General features: G+C 41.1%; 1 protein-coding gene across 2 annotated transcripts; it reads right to left on the minus strand.

Moving 5' to 3' along the window:
* Positions 1–236: 236 nt before the first annotated feature.
* On the minus strand, positions 237–5,909 carry irx6a (iroquois homeobox 6a). Of its 2 annotated transcripts, none has more exons than XM_022194464.2 (7): positions 5,362–5,909; positions 3,944–4,222; positions 2,995–3,104; positions 2,436–2,731; positions 1,587–2,258; positions 1,205–1,316; positions 237–809 (listed from the first exon to the last, which is right to left on the minus strand). In XM_022194464.2, exons 1-6 carry the CDS (start codon positions 5,425–5,427, stop codon positions 1,210–1,212), a joined length of 1,530 nt encoding a protein of 509 aa, XP_022050156.1. In that variant the 5' UTR covers positions 5,428–5,909; the 3' UTR covers positions 237–809; positions 1,205–1,209. The 2 variants fall into 2 exon arrangements, with proteins under 2 accessions (XP_022050156.1, XP_022050239.1); XM_022194547.2 differs by having other exon boundaries at positions 3,944–4,172; positions 5,362–5,907.
* Between the last annotated feature and the right edge of the window lie 13,396 nt (positions 5,910–19,305).

A 19,305-nucleotide genomic window follows, 5' to 3' on the forward strand; every position in this document is an offset into this window, starting at 1 on the left:
TTGATGCCACTTCTGATTAGATGCTGACAATGGAGAGATGATGTCCCCTTTCTTCCGCAACTTGTGGATTTCACTCACGTCCTCCTCTGAATTATGACCTTCCATCAGCGCCGCGGCTCTGTGCGTCGAGTCAAGATGAGAAACTTTGATCAAATGCGCATCCGCAAATGTTTCTTAATTGGCTGATTAGACGTTCGTGCTCTATAAATAAACCAGGACACAAGACAAACCAAAGCTCTTGGAAAAAAGAAAACTGTATTGTTAGAAAAAAAATTCATGAATGGCAAACACAGGAGAAGCTCACATTTGAACACAACGACAAACAATCTTTAAAATCCACGCGTAACACAGCGGATCCAGTCCAGAAAGTCCGACAGGCTTTTTCTCTTTTACATCAGGCAAAATGACACGAAGCCACAGTAAAACATGTAACAAAATACTTAAAGGGGATACAAATCCAACCAATAAACACGTTAAATAATAAGAATAATAAGCAGACGACATAAGAAAAATAATAAATACACAGAGAAATAAATAAGTTTGCTACACACTACACGATTGCCATACACAAATTCGGCCGCTTGTATTTGGCCATTCTCATACCTTTGCATCTAGAATTTTTGCATAAAGTCTTTAACACCATACAAACAATGTTGTGCAAAATGATAGCCACGTCCACAGTTTGACAGCTCTCACTGCAGCAGCGCCAGGTAGCTCCCATGTGTCCTACTGAGGCCGCTACTCAGCCAGTGTGTCCTTTAGTGCATAATAAATGTCGAATTATTTATTGTGGTACATTTTCCAGAGATCTAGGAGGAGAAGGAAAAAAGCAGCAAGAATTAAAATAAGTCCCAGGAATTAAAAATAAATAAATAGTCTTTATGATAAAGACATTTTTTTTAAGATTAAAGCTAGCAAAGATTCCTAAGGTAAGCTGGTTTGTAGCAGAAATGTGAATATTTTGCCTGATATTTAGATTTTTTGTAACATCATCCATAATTGTGGCCTCCCATGGATAGATTTGCAATTAATATATTTCTATGCGATTTAAAAAATAATAAATGTTGATCAAAAAATAGGAAATGCCTGAGTACTTGTTCACTTGTGAGTATTTAATGTTTTTTTTTCTTGCCTCCTGTGTTTATGTGTGAAAGTCTGTACGTGTGACTTCACTGGTTTCTTCCAGGTCAGTGCAGACCCTCACCTGCTTCACCTCTTCATCACTGGTCTGAACGCAGTGACCTTGTCATCCTGCATGGTCCCACAGGCTTCACTGAGGTCAGACGACTGTGTGTCTGCTTTGCTGCCGGAGAATCCTGCACACCCGAATAAAAACACATCTTAAGAAAGTTGCCTCAAGTGCAAGATGGCAGAAAATGTCTCATCACTTCACAGTATTACAGACTGTTGATGTTACAAATTTCTTAATGGCCAATAAATGTGCAAAAATAGAAAAATACAATCTATTTATCAGTGCTAGGGTTCAGCAAAGTGAATAGATATTTGCTTGTGTCCCTGTATGGTCAGAATAACTTCTTCTAAAAGGATCCATGTTATTATGATTGTTAAACCAAAGACAGACGTACCTTCAATAGTGGAATATTGACATGTGTCTGGGAGAGCAGAATAGGATGAACAGTGAAGCTGGAGGCCTTTGTGACTGTAGCTGCTTGAGCCGTAGACTTTGGAGTGCAAGGATGAACCCTCCGGGAAGGGGCTCTCAGTGTTGGTGACACTGCTAGATTCATGGAGGCCTCTCATGCCCCCACACTGTCCAGTAGGAGCCCCAGTAAGCCTGGTGCTCTGTAGCTGGCAGTCCCCAGTGGTGTTGCCTGTCCTCAGCTCAGAGCCATGCTGCTGAGGGCTCAGAATGACCCCCGAAGCAGCCGTACGAGCCAGAGACCAAATCCGTGGCTTATCTGATGCTTCAAAGTGAGACAGCGACACCGTCCCTGCTGCTGGGCCGGTCAAGGAGGGAGTCTTGGACACCACAGGATCCAGGAAGTCAGACGGGAGAGGAGGGAGCGTGGTGACACTTTTGATGGCACAGGGGAAGGAGTGGAAGCTGTTAGTTAAACTCAGGTGCAGCTCAGAGCTGCAGTCTCTTTTCTGAGGAGCCACTGCCATGGCCCTGTGGAGGTCCTGCTCATCTGCTGCCACCTTTTCACAGTCACTGTCCAGCTTATCGCAGTCATCGTCGTCCATGTCCTCCAGGTCACTCAGATGTAGATCCTTCTCCTCTTTGCAATCACTGGAATCTGCATAAAGTAAAGAATTTTAGGCTGTATTGTTTGCCCCAGCTTGTTTGGAAAACTTTTAAATATACTTTTCACCCTTGAAGGTACTTTGTTACCTTTTAGTATTTGTCTACCAATATTTTAAGTTCAGCATATCCTGCTTCTTTTTTTGGAACTGAAAAGTAGACAGATATTCACCTTTGGTGACACATTCTTGGTCGCTTTTGCTCAGGTCATCCTTCCTGTCATCATTGGCCTTATTCTTTGGCGACCAGGTCATCTTGTTCTCCTTCTTTAGCCTCCTCCGGGCGTTGGCGAACCAGGTGGACACCTGGGTGAGGGTCATTTTGGTGATGATAGCCAGCATGATCTTCTCTCCCTTGGTGGGGTAGGGGTTCTTACGGTGCTCATATAACCATGTTTTCAGGGTGCTGGTGGTTTCACGGGTTGCATTCTTCCTTCTAGCTGTGCCATTAAAGTCTACTGTCCCGTATCTGGTTACACACACACACATTCAGACAGTTGCCATTAGTGCAGTTAGTGAAGTATATACCCCTGTTCCCTGCTGTTTGAAATATATACAGCTTCACTCCATGCAGGCATCCGTATGGAGTTACACTCTGACCTTTGGTCTGAATGGGGCAAATTCCCCCAGTGAATGGCTGCTTTTATTGGTCAGTGGTAGAATATTTTTTGGACAGGTTCATTTAAGATCACATTGCATAACATGGGGAAAAAAGAAGAATGTAAAACTTACCTGTCATATTGATATTGTCCCAGTGAGTGGTCATAAGGGTAGTAGGCAGCTGTTTGAGTGATGCCAGAGTGTAAAGTGCCCGTGCTGTCCTTAATGTCATACTGTGGATTCTGTAGAAGAGAGAAAGTTTTTTAATTAGTTAAAAATGTTCTGAGATTTGACTTCAAGGTAATTTGTCAGCATTTTGAATTATTTTTTTTTGAATAACTTCATATATAAATTAGATTTTTTTTATTTTTATGCTCTTAAATCACAAAAGACTCATTTAAACTTAGAGTGATTTGCGTTAGAAAGGAATCCCCATATACCACATACATTACTGTATTCAGCTATTTTGCATGATACAGGGTATGTAAGTATACAATTTATGATCCAAAACTAGATTTTTTTTTTATAATTTTATATTTTGACTGATATTGCTTCAGCTACAAATTACAGCATTTCTATGGACAGTAAATTTGAACAAACGTGAGCAGGTTTAAATATGAGGAAAGAAAGGCAGAAAAGTTTCAGCAGCACTGCAGAAAAAAGTCCATTTACCAAATCTTTTAGTCCTTTATCCACTACACATTCTTACTTTTTTTTTTCAAGCAGCCTTGGCAATATTGACAGAGGATTAATGTAATTTTACTTTTTTTCAGAAGCTGGTCCAGCAATTGAAACAAGTGCCAAGATTTTGAAACAAAGCAGGACGAGGAGTTCAGCTTTATAACATCAGAATGAAATTTGATTCAAACGAGTCTGCTTATAGACTTTCTCCCCTCATCTGTGTGACAAGATTTTTTTTCCTTTTACTTTGCTTGTTTTAAGCTGAGAGAACATCAGACCGGCTGTTGGATTAAACGGCTTGTCTGGATGGATATGGCTCCAGTGTGAGATAAATTGATAAACCCAGCTGATCGATCAGCCTGAGCCCCCCTCCCCCCTTCTGCGCTTCACATGAGCCCACCAGAGTGGAGTAGATCGCGGATGGATCGGTGCTGTAGGGGAAGTAGTTGGCGTAGTTCTGGCTGGCTGCGGCCGCTGCGGCGTAGGGAGAGCTGTACATCCCCAGCGCTGCGTTCAGCTCCGTCCGGCTGCTCGCCAGGAGCCGGTTCTCGTAGGACGGGCAGCAGAAGGAGGCGGCGGCGGCGGCGGCAGCGGCGGTCTGGGAGCTGCCTGTCCCGTCAGAGACCGACCTGGAAATCGAATCGCAGCAAGTCGTACTGGGGTTTGCCGACACGAAAAACTGCATGAAGAGAACCGTGGATAGACATGGTCATTACTGTTTTCAGCTCTTATCTGGATGTGTATGACAACTCTGACGTGACTGTGGGTGACGCGTACAAGATATCCATCTTAACAAGTTGCTCTGTGTGTTGTGTGCTGAAGTCTGAAAACGAGTGAAAAAAATCGTGAGCTGATTCCGTTTGTTTCTGGTGCACTTCAGTTGAAATATGACGAATCAGGTGTCATTTTCCGAAATAGTGACCTGCCTTAATTCAAGGTAAGTCACTTTTCAGAGAATTACTGGGATGACAGAAAGTAGCTTACATCGGAAACAGGTGCGGCAAGTCATACCTCCTCGTTGTCTTTATTTACTACTTAATAAAATAATGAATTTCACAGGCTACTGCACGAATGTAAGTGTCACTGATATATTTTTCACATGTTAAGATAGGAAGAGTTGTGCGTAATACGTGCGTAAAAGTGCCCTGCTCCATCCTATCACCGACTTCAAAATTATGATTTCCCAATAGAAAAAGAAAAAAAAATCAGTTTGTCAAGTTAACAGTGTTCTACATTTCAATTTAAAAATCCTAAATCTTTATATGTAAAGTCATGTGTTAAAAATATCATCAGACTCAAAGTTGGAAAATAACTTTGCCAGGAGAGCAACTTCTGTCCCCTCACCGACCTGAACTTCTTCGAACTTGTCATTGGAAGCAATCAAAGCTTCCTGAAATGTAAATAAACCGCTTTAATAAAGTTTTCACGACGTTTTCAAAAATAGCCACATTCTACACGTTTCAGTGTTTTCCACAGAAAGTTTGCGAATGTGCACAGCATGCGTAACAGCCCAATTACACCTCGTAGCCCAGTGCGCAATAGGTGACATTCATCTCTATTGTCATCAGAAAAACACGTGAGTTCATTCATAATTCAGTGTAATTGGACACGGGTGCGTGTATATCGATATTTGGTTCAACAACAAAAGCACCACGCGAAAATAGCTGTCAATACTGTCAAAGCAGTCACTCATTCAGAGATGTTTCATAAAAGAGAAAAGTCATCTGATTGGTGAAATGAAGGAAAACATGCAAAAAAAAAAGTCACTGGTTTACGTTTACGTTCAACTTAGGAGAAATAAGAAGGAAAGTGACTTACCTGTGAAGTTGCATTGTAGGGGTATCCAAATTGCGAGAAAGACATAGCTGCTTCTTTTGTTACCATCAGGAATATTCTTCACCCTTGATCGATTGCAACCAATTCTACTTCAAATCCACCGTCTTACACACATTTCCACGCACGGCCTTTCGCTCAATAATAGATGACTTCACTCATAGGAGGGAGACTTTAGGCTGGCACCAGCTGCAGATTGTTTTATATGAATGAATAATCCCCCCAAGGACCCGATAAGAAATGAAATTAAGCGTCATTAAACGCAAAAAAAAATGTTGTTGTGTTCGCTGAAGGAGGCTTAAAGGATAACGTAAGTCTTCCAAGATATGGACTCTGCTTGTGCTATTATTTGTGGCTCTATAGTTCTTTAGCATTCATCCATGCAAGGGTATCAGCGTGACGTCACTGTAATCCCGGAACGGCAGGGTACCAAGGATAGAATAATGTCTTTGCCAATCACGTCCAACACAGGGTTTTCTTAAGGTGCACTGTACACAGCCTTGTTTCGCTTTTGTAATAGATTTCTACACCGATTTTCTCAGATAAAGTCTTTGAAAATTGCCCTCCTGTTCATCATTATCAAATTGCAACATATGAAAAGCCTTTGTGAAGTTGAATAAATTAGAAAAAAACAAACATTGATTATACTTGTTGTTTGTGAGTTATATTTTACCCAGACTAATATAAATCACACAGATCTCCTGCAGCGTTCTGTTAAATAACACTTTTCCAGAAAAGGTTCATTTTATTTACAGTCTGCTAGAACTAAATCTGGTTAAATGTACACCTCTCATACTTTTTTCTCGACCTCTGTTCGCTTCTGGCTCTCTGGCCAGAGGTCCGTCCCGGAGTTAATGACGATGATGTTTCTATCTTTCTCTATTAGAGAAAGGGGCAATCCCAGCAGGAACGGTTAGAGGGGTTTTTGGCAGGTCAATAGACCAGTGATTGATGCGCGCCTGGAGACCTACGTGACCATTACGCGTAATGCGTAATTGTATCAATTAACAAATGGATACATGCCCTTGTTTAACCAACGAGTAACAGAGTGAAAATATGCCTTAGAGGTGAAATCCGAAGAGCTGTGCTGGAGAAGGGAAAAAAAGACATTGGAAGCCGTGCTCCCCAGTCTAATTAAATATCCGTGGATGGGGGCGACGAGAATTGCATTTTAATTGAATGATGCTCACTTGAAAGATGGGTAAGGAATGATGCTGCCTCACAGTGAATGAAAGTAGAAATAATTTTAAGGCTTATTAGATCAGCAGCTCAACCATCACGAGTTCTCTCACTCTCTTCGACAAACATAAACAAGCGGCGCCCTCTCCTCGTGTGTGGAGCTGGGACGGGCTGGAGGGGGCTGTTTATTCCCCCCATACACACTACATTTGTATTGACAGTGACAGCGATGATCAGTCCTACTGAGTCATCTGATGTGCCCGTTTCTAGCTGTCTCGAGTGGTGTTGGTTTTCCGTTGTTACGACTGATAGGCTACCTTGTGCCAAATTTCCCAGTTTGCCCCGACTTTCCCTGACTGATGAATGGGGTTGACTCCCCAGGAGACGCATCTGCGATTACGGGCTTTCTCTCCGAGGGGCGCTAAAGAGCCACGTGTAGGAGATGAAGATCTCCCGTCAGAGATTCTCCACAGAGATAAAGTGGACAGAGTGGTCATGGTCCAGACTCTGGGAAGTGCCATTTTTAAACACCCACAGGCAATAGCAGCTCTCACACACACCACGCCTTTGGTTCAGACAAGTGCTCATTGCATCTGCAGACAACTCTGCTACAGCAGGGAAACTTGTTGGAAAACAGACTCTGGTCTTATTCTTCCTGTTACCAAAGTATTAGAAATTTCCTAAAGCAGAATCATTATACTTTCCAGCCAGCTTGTTTAAGTTCAACATCATCTTTTAGTCTCATTTAAAGATATTTGAACTTGAGGCAAAACTTATTCTGCACCTTATGTTATTTGGTTGGTAAAACTGAAGACACTACATGTACCTTAAAATCACTTCTATGAACAAATAAAAGGGAACTTGATTATAACAAAACTGCATTCTTAACTCACTACATTTTTTTATCATTTACAGTGTGTATATATATATATATATATATATATATATATATATATATATATATATATATATATGTGTGTGTGTGTGTGTGTGTGTGTGTGTGTGTGTGTGTGTGTGTGTGTGTGTGTGTGTGTGTGTGTGTGAATGAGCAAAACAACATATCTCATTGTTTGGTGGTAGCGCAGTTTCTAAATATCAAATGTCTTTTGTTTTATTTCTTAAAGGACACATTCTCAACCTTTAAGGGAACACTTCTGCCCTATGTTAATCTGAAAAAAAATCTATTTGTATTGCAGATTTTATTCATTACTGCATATGCTGATGAGAATTTCGATAAAAAAATGTTATCAGTCAGCAAAATGCAACATTTCAGTAACCTAAAGGATGATAAATATAACAACCTATATGAGAAGAATGCCCATTTTCAGTCTAAAACATCATTACTGTAGAATGTATATATAGAGAAGGTTGAAACAAGCTAAATGTAATTGCATGCCGGTGGTCGATGCATTTCTACAAGGGCATGCATGATGGTCCAAGTGCATATGGACACATTCATGCATAATGCATGGCCAGCAGTCAGTGTAGATCTCACTGAATATGGCCGAAATGAACGCTAATTGCAATGGCAGACTGACCACAGTGCCCTTCCCTCTAAAATGTGTGACAACCCAACATTAAGCCATTTCTTTGCAATGTTCTGTCTGGATTGCTTAGTAATTACATTGAAACAAGGTTTTGTTTTGTTTTTGTTTGTTTGTTTGTTTTTTTGCAGCAGGTATGCCTTTGCTAACAGGATTAATGCAATAGGTGGGATACACTGTTACGAATAGCAACTTCCTACAGCAAGAATTGTGATTGTGAAGCTGTGAAATAAAGCCTAGAAATAAAGTGCAAAAATTGACATGATCTTCTTTGTGGCACCATATTTGTAGGGACAATGAGAATGGACAACAAAAACAGAATTTAAGGTCCCAATAAAATACAGCAAAGAAATGATTTACTGTGTTTTGTATTTGACATACCTGCATTCATCTGTTGCAATAAATAAAATAAATAAGTAAAGAGTCATGCTTCTACTTGAAACAGGCTGCAACAAAGTCTGGCAGTTGCAATTTGTAGACACACCATTTGACCCGAGACTGATCATATAATAGAACATTTAACTACTAGCAGACAAAGGCATTCGCCCTTAAGGCGCATTCACTCACGATATTTAAGAGTAAGCAAGCCCAAACCACCACCATAATGTCTTGTTCTGACTGATTCAAGTGGTTACTAATGAGACTGAGTAATGCACGCATTCTCCATTAGAAGCATCACTGGTTGGAAAAAAGAAAAAAAAGAAAAAAAAACCTGGAAAGGTTAAGTCAACACTCAATAGCTCTCAGCCCTATTCTCCTACTTAATACATTTCCTATGCTGACTTAATGAACCACACAAAGCCTTTCTGGTTTTTCATCAGATGGGGGTAGCAGCAGTGGTGGTGGAGGTAGAGGGGGAGTGTATGAAATGGTAATAAGGGCAGACAGACGGAGAGACGGAGGGAGAACCCCGAGCTGAGCAGGGGATGAAGCAGCACCTACCTGGAGGTGTGTGATCTCATTAAAGCCAAATTGGTATATGCCAATAAATCCAAGGCACTTGTGATGTGGAATTATTACCTACGCACGCACTCACACATACACGCAAAGTTGAAGAGCATTATTAGTGCTGCTAAATTATCCAAAATGGAAGGAAAAGTAATAAATATTGTAATGAGAAATAATAGAAGCATGGAGGATATGGTCACAGCAGTGGCCGGTTAACACCAAAACAAACATCAGGGCTGACGAGTAATTACAGCTCACAGAGGGAGTCATTAAAGCTTCATCAAACAGCGGAGGAAAAAGGGGTAGAGTGAATATGACATTATGACGATTGTCTCAATAAATCAATCTGGCTTAGAGAATAAAAGGATAATTGTATATGATGACAGTACAAGTTGGATTGCAGCACAAGCAGTGCCACTGTGGTGCGGTATGCTTTGATTGGTAACTGGAGTTACAAAGACAATGTGTATTTTGAAAGAACATAATTGCACATATATCTCTTCGGTTTTGTTTTTCCACCATTTAAACATGGATCTGCACATGAATGGACAGGCGTAATTGCTATTTCATTTGTATCTTTGTCACTTTGATTGCATGTAGTCAGATGTTTAACTCAAACAAACCCTAGGCATTTTTAGTTGGGAGCCGCACGTCCCTGAGGCCCCTGGGGCCCTTGGGAGAGGGTGAGAGGTAGAAAGAGAGAGTGAGAGAGAAGAGGGAGAAGACAGAAAAGACATGAGTGTGTTGTTTGTGTGCGCTGGCTGGCAGAGTCCCCTTGAGGCTCTACTGTAAAGCTATCATCAGTGGTGGTGTCAGGGATTTGTAGCTTGTCACTGTGAGAGAGAGGGAGTGCTGGCAGTAACTCTGGGAAATAACTGCTTAGAGAGCCTGGCTCGCACTGCTTGTGTGAGTGTAGGTGTGTGTGAGAGAGATAGAGAAAGAGTGGGAGAAATGTGTGTCTATTTTCTCCCCAGGGTGTCTGGACATGTGTGTGTGTGTGTGTGTGTGTGTACAGGTAGGCTGTGGGTCGATCATAAGATGTAGGCTATGTATCCATGTGTCTTCTTTTATGTGAAGGCCTTAGGCTCTATGTCTATGTGTGTTCTTGTCGGCAAGTGGCGTGTGTACATGTCTATTCTGGGTGTGTCAAGGCTTCTGCGGTGGCGTAGCGTAGATCTGTTCTCTTGTGAATTAACTTCCACATTTGGACACGGAATGATCAAATATGTATTTTCAGTCGTTGGTTATAAGGAGTCTTGTGTACCTCCCTGCTACTATGCCCCTGTTTGTGTATGTGTGGTCTTCGCCGAGATGGATGCTGACTTCAAACCGAACTTTCCCTCAAGGCGGAGGGCCAGCAGCAGCAAAACGCTGCCGTCGGGTAAATACATGTATCTGCAAAAAAACAAGTTCCTCTGGAATGACGAATGGAGGGCTCATTTTCTCATTGACAACCATGTATTTCTGAAATCGCATATTGGCGGCTGACCAGGTTTCAAGGGCCCGAGGGTCATGAAATTCACTCAACTCATAAATGATCATGTCAGCGTTCAAACGGAGGAAGAAAAAGGAAGACGAGGAAAATTCAGTTACATGGTTTCCATCTGACTGCAGCTGCTAAATCCACAGCAGCATTGTGGCCCATCTCTTGGGCCCGCAGAGGCAGAAAGACAGTTCCTATTACTGTCAGTCCAATTACCGGCCACAGCACAGCCACTGCTGTCAACACCAGACCAGTCATGGTATGTATCGGCATCTTTTCTCTCATGTACAGCCATAAGTTCAAGGCAGGGGATCTTGTATGTTATGCAGCACAGCTTTAAACCATAAGCACATGGTTATCAACATTGAATGTAATCTTTTGTTATAAATTAGTCATCATGTGAGGTTAAGAGTTGCGCAGAGTATGAAGGGATCAAAGAGTATTAGGACACCTCCAGCCCGATGTATATAATCTGCTTAAGGACACATACAGTGAAAGAAGGTAAAAATTAGCGAAACAAACAATATGAGAGAGAAATAGCTGCAATAGTTCCCTTGAGGTTTTATATATCCTTGTGGCAATGTCTCATACATGCACACTCAGAAGTGGGAAAAGTGATGAGAAGTGGTCTAAATATTGAAACACTCTCCATTACAGAAGACAGTGCTCAGCGCTGAGCGTGTCTGCTGAGCTGCCTCTAGTGTTGCACCACATGGAGACAGAAAAGGCCCAGTCCCATCTGGTCTTGGTTCAGTCTGGTTTACTGCAAAATGGTGCCAATACAAATAGCTGAGCTTGATGTTTGTTTGCATAAATTGTTTTGAAAGGCTTCACCAAGAGTTTTTTGGGTGGATTACGGTGGGGAAGTTGGGGAGCCAGCCGTGGTGGAATAATCCTCACTGAGCTGACAGTTAGATTTGCTCTTCTTTAAAAATAAAAAAGAGAAGATTGTTTTGGATTTTTCATCTCTGTTCCTGGCAGTGAGCTTGGACTATGAACTTTTCAGTGGGTGTATATGCGAGTGTGTGGAGCGTTGGGGTGCGATGATGGAGAATGCTGAGCTGCTCTCTTTTCTCTCATAGCATAGCAGTGTCGATTTCGATAACATCAGCGTTGCGTTCAACACATGCTAAAAGTTCAGCTGAAAGTTCAGAGGCCCAGTACAATGTAAAGAAAATGTCTGTCTGCCTAAACCTCGTGCATATCCACTTTGATTTTACTCCCAGAGGTCAAGTCAACACCAACGGAAGGAAAAAGTAAAGTTATGTAGTGAGGTGAATTAGTCTTGTATTACACAGATGAAAAAATGTTACTGCAGGCTCAATTTTTTTGTTTGGATTGCACACGAAATAGCGATCAACTGGTAGTCATCATCACTTAACTCTTGATTTGCTACAAGTCTTTAAAAAAATGTACCTGATTGACTTCATGTACAGAACAACACTAACTAATACCAGAACAAATTTTGTGTAAGCTGTACAGATACACAAGTCTCATCCAAAGCCCCTGATAGGATGGAAATCGCAGTTCAACCAATAACAGTTCAATTGTTTGGACCCTCTGTTCCTCATTTGCTGCTGAGTCGGTGGAGGTTCCTCCATGGTCGACTCCCAACTAGATCCAGATGCGCCCAAAAAAAATTTTTTGGTGCAACATTTGTCTTTGTCTTCAACTCCTCTACAGCCACATCATGTCATCCTGCAAAGCTAATGATGGTATATTTCTGTGGCCATGGACAAAAACCTGACATCCATTGATGGGTTTGGTGTTAACAAACACTAGGGTTTGACAAGCTCAGCACCCAGTATGACACAATGCAACAAGACCTAGCTCTCTTATCTGAAGATTTCACAAACTATCTTGGCGGTTTTATGATTTTTATTGCATCTGAAAGTAACACAAAATATTCTGTACTTCAGTCTCTCAAGGTTATCACTGAGTAGATAAAAGAAAGAAAAAGTCCTGTGCATTTTGAGCAAAAAAATGCAGCCTCACACTAATAAAATCCAGGGTCAACCAACATGATGTTATGCTTTGTGCTTCCTAAAATTTCTACCTCATCAGTAGGCTTTCCATTCGGACATGGTTATTCCATTTCCCTTTCATTTTTCTCTTTCCTCAATTCAAGCACTACAAGTCGACCTGGGAAAAGATTTTTCTGTCTTATTCCATCATCCACCAAAGTGGATCTACCTTAAATTAAAAAAAAAGATGAAAAAAAGAATGTGGCTCCCTCAATCCATTCCAACTTAAAAGCAGATGTTATATGGTTGCCAACATCAAAAGATTCTGCTAACTGTAGAGACGGTGAAATCATATACCTTTGATTAGCCTTTTTACTGGTTAATGCAAACGAGCTTTGTACATGGTTGCTGAGTGAACCCTGACCTTGGCCTCTTAGCCAATACATCATCAGATTACGGGGGGGGGGGGAAACACACACTTTTGTTTCAACTTTGGCTTGTTAAGGCTAATTTCTGATTTGCAGATTGTCAAGCTTACTTTGGAAAAAGAAAGAGGAGTGGATCAGATCTCCACAAGGCCCCCTTCTTTGGAATAACATGGATGCCTCTAAATAAGGGGGCACCATCCTTGAAATGTGCCACGGCTCTCTTTTAAATCCTCTTCCCTGGCTTAGTTCAAGATGTTTTCCATTTTGAACTTTAGGTGTCTACAATGTCAACGTGCCTTCGACTTATCTCAAGGACATTTATTCTGAGAAGGATAAGGGGTAGAATATGGAAAGAAGTGCAAGAGGGGAGGGTGGGGCGTCACAGCATTCCTTTTAAATATGTGGTGAATGAGGGTCCTTCAACAAGTGTTGTGTTTACATAGCTTGTGGGAAAACAAATCGACACAGGCTGCGTCTAAGGGGGCTGTAGAACAGCTCTTTAGTAAGGAGTACAGCTTAAATTCCAAGCGGCAAGCACAGCAGTGTCACCCCAAGGTGTTGAGAGTAAATATACGGTGTTACCTTTAGGCTAAATAGGGGAAAGAACACACAGAGATTGAAGTGCACATCAGTGACAAAGTGGAGCAACAGCTCTACCTAGGAGCAGTGAAAATGAGAACAAATAATAACACTTTATGACACCCATTTATTATAAGAGCTTTCTATTATAAAGTGCAAATATTAAAGGAAGTGATTGCACCTGAGGATATGTGCACTTCAGCAGAGGGGAAAGAGACAGCAGAGTGTGAGTCAGGACTTTCTAGAAGGGGGTCAACTGGGCTCTTTAATGCTTTTCTATTAGAACACGTTTACACTGAAAGGAAAGTTAACACTTTTTAAGCTGTGCACATATTGGGAGACACAAAATAATTGTAAAATAAATATTAAATATTAAAAACTGAATTTTCAAAAATCATTCTCAATAAAGTATATTCACAAAGATAATACTAAATGATATGATGAAAACGAGGAGGAGAAAGTAGAGTCTTCTCCTTAGATCAAGAGAAACATATATTATCTGTAGCAGAACAAAACAGATCTTGTGAAGAAGTTTTATAATATGAAGCCTTCAAAGATGTTTTTACATTTAGTGATGTTTGCTGGTATGTAAAATACTTGGAAAAACAGTTTTAAAGCTGCAGATATAATAAATGATCTTGACTGACGTTATGTATGCTAATGTTAGCAAACAGTATATATTCAGAGGCTGACTGGACAAACTGCAGCTTAGTTCAAAATGTCTGGAGATCTAGATTTATATTTACACATTCCGACTATTATTTACTATCAGGTTGCAGTCAGTGAATTTTTTCAGTGCTAGCTCGTGAATACAAGGGGCTGGCAATTATACGCACAGGTAATGCAACATTGTTGATGTACCTTCTCATCCTGCTGCTCTTTGTTACACAGTAAAAACATGCAATCTTTGCTGAAGTTTCAAAAAAAATGTCCTGCTGCCCACCCAGATAGCAGTTAATAGTTTTGTTCAGTAGTTCAGGTAAAAATAAATAACAATAATCAGCTTGAGCCATGATTTTTAAATGATTTTGGAGAGGCAATTAGTTGAAAGGAGGTTCTAGGGGTTATTTCTGCACTCTGGAACAGAAAAACTGAAAGACATACCCTGACAGTGTTTCTGCTCGAACAATAACTAATATTAGGTGCAAAAGAAATGTTTTTTGCAGCTGTCAGAAAGCAACTTTTGATACATCCTGCAACATTCCACATGTTACACTGTTTCAGCAGATCAAACCACAAGCTTTTTTAATAGGCTCAAATTGTTGCTGCATGGCTTCATTAACTTTGCCTTGTAAGTCTGTGTGTGGTGACTGTGCTCTGTATTCGAGTGTGTGTACACACTGCAGACTATGAGGATGTAGTATGTGTTTGACCTTTGCCAGGAGGAGAGCAAATGCAGTGGAAGAGTGATACCACTGTGTGGTCCTCTAATCTGTGCACTTAGCCCTGGCTTTGGCGCTCGCTTCGCTCCGCTTCATCTGAAGCTCCCACATCACAAACTGCTGGCAGCATTCTCACCGATTGGAGCCCGGCTGCATTCACATACACTCGTCTGCCTCTCTGTACATCTGTCGCTCCCTTTTCCATTCCCCCTCTGCCACTCTTCGTAAACTTTTCACTTCCTTCTTTTTGTTCTTTAGGTCCTCAGCTTCACTTGATCTATCTTCTCTAAGCTTAATCTTAAGCGGTGTAGCATCCCACTATTATACTGTACTGCATATCTGTGGGATGAGCCTGACTGCATTTACATCCAGCTCCCACCATTGCTCCTCTCCCTCTATCAGCTCTCTGTACTTAGTCTGGCTTGACCTTTGCATACGTACAATCTGTAGAAGCCCTACAGCAGTGCAGGTGAAGTTTATATCTTGAGATGGGAACCTTTGCTGCCTCACATACAGGAGACTTGTAGAGTACATTATATATTATATTCACCGTGTATGAGAGAGAGAGAGAGAGAGAGAGAGAGAGAGAGAGAGAGAGAGAGAGAGAGAGAGAGAGAGAGAGAGAGAGAGAGAGTTGACCTGTGCCCCTGCCTGTGTCAGCACTATTGTAATCCTCAAAAGACTAAAACACTGCATTTCAGATGAGAGATTGCTGAAATGTGAACACACTGTGATGTGAGTGTTCATAATCTCATTAGCAGATACAAATAATAACTGAATAAAGACATAAATATGTGAGATAGGACAGTAGTGACGTGCAATGCTCAATTTCTCATGTTTACTGGCTGTGATGTACTGGGATATAATGGATATTTAAAGGGTAAGGGTGGTGAAGGAAATTAATTTGCCTGTATTTCTTTTTATTTTTAAATGACAGCATCATAAAAAACACGACATGACTTTATTAACAGCTCCTAGTGTCCATAAACTCAGTGTCTGAGAATGTAACATTTACTCATTTTATGATGGAAATGAGACTATGTGTACTTTTCCTTACTATTTTTCACTGTTGTTAATTCTCTCATGTTTTTTCCTTTTTAATTGGATATTATTAGATTAGATTTATATATAAATATATTTGGAACATTTTATTAAAAGAGATGCTCGTCTAAGAACCCACGTCATAAAAATGTTGAATGATTAATACAAATCCTGGCAAATAATATCACATATTGTAACACATGTTAAAATCAGCCACATACAAAATTAAAATGTCAGTTTTCAACATGCTCAATATACTTCAGCAACTAATGTTTCAAATAATTGCAAAAATAACTGTGTACCTGTTGTATTTTTAGATTAATATTATGATTGTTCAAAAAAAGTTCTGTAAAATTGATGTAAAACATGCAATTCAATTATGTGAAACTGATACAATTGAAACTGATATTGTATTGTCTACTCACTCAGCAGTGAAATAGCTGGGCTGGTCATCTGGGACAGAAACAGGACCGAACACAGAGTTTGAAGTCTGGTAGCCCTCAGACCTCTAGCAGCATGTTGGGGTCCTTGCCAGGGGTGTATCTCTTCATATACATTGTCATTTCCTATGGTTTCTCTGCTAGCCATCCGTGTCTCCATCGTCTTCCTTCCCACTCCCTCCAGTCCTTCCTCTCCTCGCCTTTCTCTTCCATAGCAACTCCTCAAGCTGTCAACAAGCTGGTTCGGAGAGTTTCCTCCAGGAAGGAGAGGTCCATGTTCCAACCACAACCCGATAGAAGCAGCCTGATAACCCCTGAGACAAGTGTTACACTGCCAGTTGACATGAAGCAGGAGTCCTCCTGACCCCTATCTCTTTGGGAACAGGAGACCCAAACAAAAACATAGAAGGGCCTGAATGTCAGCAGTTCCTACCTCCTAAGAAAGTGTGAATGTATTGCTGCAGAAATATTTGTAATATAATATGCTTTGAACAGCACAATTGATCACAGTCTGGATATTTTTGATGGGAACAGAAAGAAGTTTGACAAATATATTTGATGGAGACAACATTAAAAATGAAATATTGTGGTTTGTGAACAACTATTGTCATTTTGCTGAGTCTTACTTGTTTCCTTTCAGAAGTTAACTTTAAGAAATAAATTTTAGTCTACTTTTAATGTGTTTTCCTAACGTATGGCGACTGACACAGTTGAAAATTAACTTTTTATACTAATTCTTGCACAGTTACAGACCCCTCTTTCTTGTTGATCAATGTTTCACTAACACCCAAAAATATGAATAAAGTAAATATAAACTGGAAGCATATAAACCAATCAGCCCAAATGAAACACTATTTCTTTCTAACATGTTCTGTTAATAGCTTTAAAAGTTAAAAAAAAGATGAAACTAAGCTGAAAACAGATCTCGTTCTATACTCGGTGGTAATTGCACCGATGAGGACATTGTCTGGAATAGTTCCTTATCAGTAGTGATAAGCTCAGGCACGTCCAGCAGCCCTGACATTTAATGTCACATGCAGTTTTTGTGTTATACAGAGACCTGAGGAAATTATGTAATATATGTCCCCAAGCTTCAGTTATCTCACACACAGATACACAAAGACAAACACACACACACCGGTCAGCCTCTTGGGGAGTAAGTTGGAGTTGAGCGTGCACAGAGACCTTACAGCGCTGTGACCTCATTACTATTCAGAACCAGTGGTGAGAAGAGGAGTAGTGCTGCGTTCCCAGTACAGCTCACCCCCAGTGCTGGTAAATGATGTGCACGAATGGGGGTGTGTGTGTGAGGGGGGTGGGCAGCAGCTTCCACTGAACTCCAAACCACACACCCTCATCTCGCCACTGTAGCACACACACACACACACACACACACACACACACTCACTCACTTCCTCTGGAGAGATAGGGGGCCTCTGCTTTCTGTCAGGGTGTCCTCAGCCACAGAACCCTGGGGCCCCTCACTTGGTGGGAATCTGGCCCTCTCACTCCACAGACAGCCCTCCTCCCTACAGATGAGAAGGAAAACAAGACCTGAGGAAAGCACGGCAGCTCATCCTCTTGCGTCCCATATTTTCTTTGCTGTCTCACGCCTTTGCCACCGTTGCCTTCTCCTCTCCTCTTCTCTTTCTTCTGCCCGGGCGATCGATAGCCTTAATTGGCTCACTCAGTCACCGGTACATTGATTGCGGTCACTAATAAAAGGGCTATTGATTGGCACTTTGTTTAACACTGGCCCATGCAGTGAGAGCTGCCCTCTAATGCTATCCCGACAGCAACCTTTTCCTGTTTGCCAGTCTCTTAATGTCATAAATTATGTCAGTCAATTAAGGACATTTTTCTTCTCTCACATTTTCCCCCATCAGTGTAAGGACATTTTTAGTTTGGAGCTTCTGAACAGAGAAGAAAAGCGACTCCTGAGACATGGAAAATGAAGAAAAATTGAAGATTTTACACTATTTTTAAGTCTGTAATCAAGTTTAAATACATCTACCATGTTAGCTCATTTGACCAAAGGATTTGATTCTTGAGGGGTATTCTTCCAATGAAGCAACATTCACATAGCACTCAACTGGATTTGTTTGACTTACCACGGGCTTCGTCATAGCAAATCAACTTGCAGTCGTTGTGCACTTGTTAGAAATATGGCTGTGGCTCAAGTTTCCAGCAGAACATTACTTATTAAAAAGCATTGTGATAGTGGGAAACATGGCATCAGAACTAAGTGAAAGTGTCAGAAGTCAGATTGTTATTCTGAACGAACAGGGGCTTTCTCAGTGTCAAATCATGGCTAGACAGAAGGTTTCTAAGGGGGCAGCGCATGGCACTCCCAAACACTTTGTGAAAACTGGATCAGTTGTTGCATGGTCAGGCAAACCAAAAGACCAGAAGGGCAATACACGAAGTTTGTTCATTGAGAACAGAAAAACAGCTTTAACACAGATTGAGAATTTTCTAAATAAAGAATGCAAGACTCCAATCAGTAAAGTCTTATCAAAAGAAAGCGGTCTAGCAGCGTGTCAGAGGACAAGTAGTGTTTTTAAAACCACTTCTTAGGCAGGGAAACAAGGTCAAACGCGTTGAGTGGGCTCAGACATACCAGCATTTCACAGTGGATGATGGAAAAGAAGTTCTACTTACTGATACATTCCAGTTTCTGAGATCCCCATTTTTGACCAACAGGAGAGAATGCATCAAACCCACTGTGAAACATGGAAGTTGGAATAATCATGTCTGAGGCTGTTTTACCCTCTCTGGAGATGGACACTTGCACAGAATCAGCTCCACCTTTACTAAGAAGAGGTCCTCCATTTTCAGAGATAAGCTCCAACCTCTGGTTTGCATCTTTGTGGATAAGTAGCAGGATGACGTGCCAAAGCACACTTCAAAGCTTCAAAGAACTACTTGAAAACCAAAGTAG

The sequence above is a fragment of the Acanthochromis polyacanthus genome, chromosome 2 (assembly GCF_021347895.1).
Source record: "Acanthochromis polyacanthus isolate Apoly-LR-REF ecotype Palm Island chromosome 2, KAUST_Apoly_ChrSc, whole genome shotgun sequence".
In the NCBI taxonomy this organism is placed as follows: domain Eukaryota; kingdom Metazoa; phylum Chordata; class Actinopteri; family Pomacentridae; genus Acanthochromis; species Acanthochromis polyacanthus.

Coding starts and splice junctions, on each gene's coding strand:
- irx6a (XM_022194464.2), bottom strand. CDS start 5,427: ATGGTAACAAAAGAAGCAGCTATGTCTTTCTCGCAATTTGGATACCCC. Junction 2,732..2,994: donor GGACAATATCAATATGACAG/GTAAGTTTTACA, acceptor GTGTGTAACCAG/ATACGGGACAGTAGACTTTA. Junction 2,259..2,435: donor CCAAGAATGTGTCACCAAAG/GTGAATATCTGT, acceptor TACTTTATGCAG/ATTCCAGTGATTGCAAAGAG.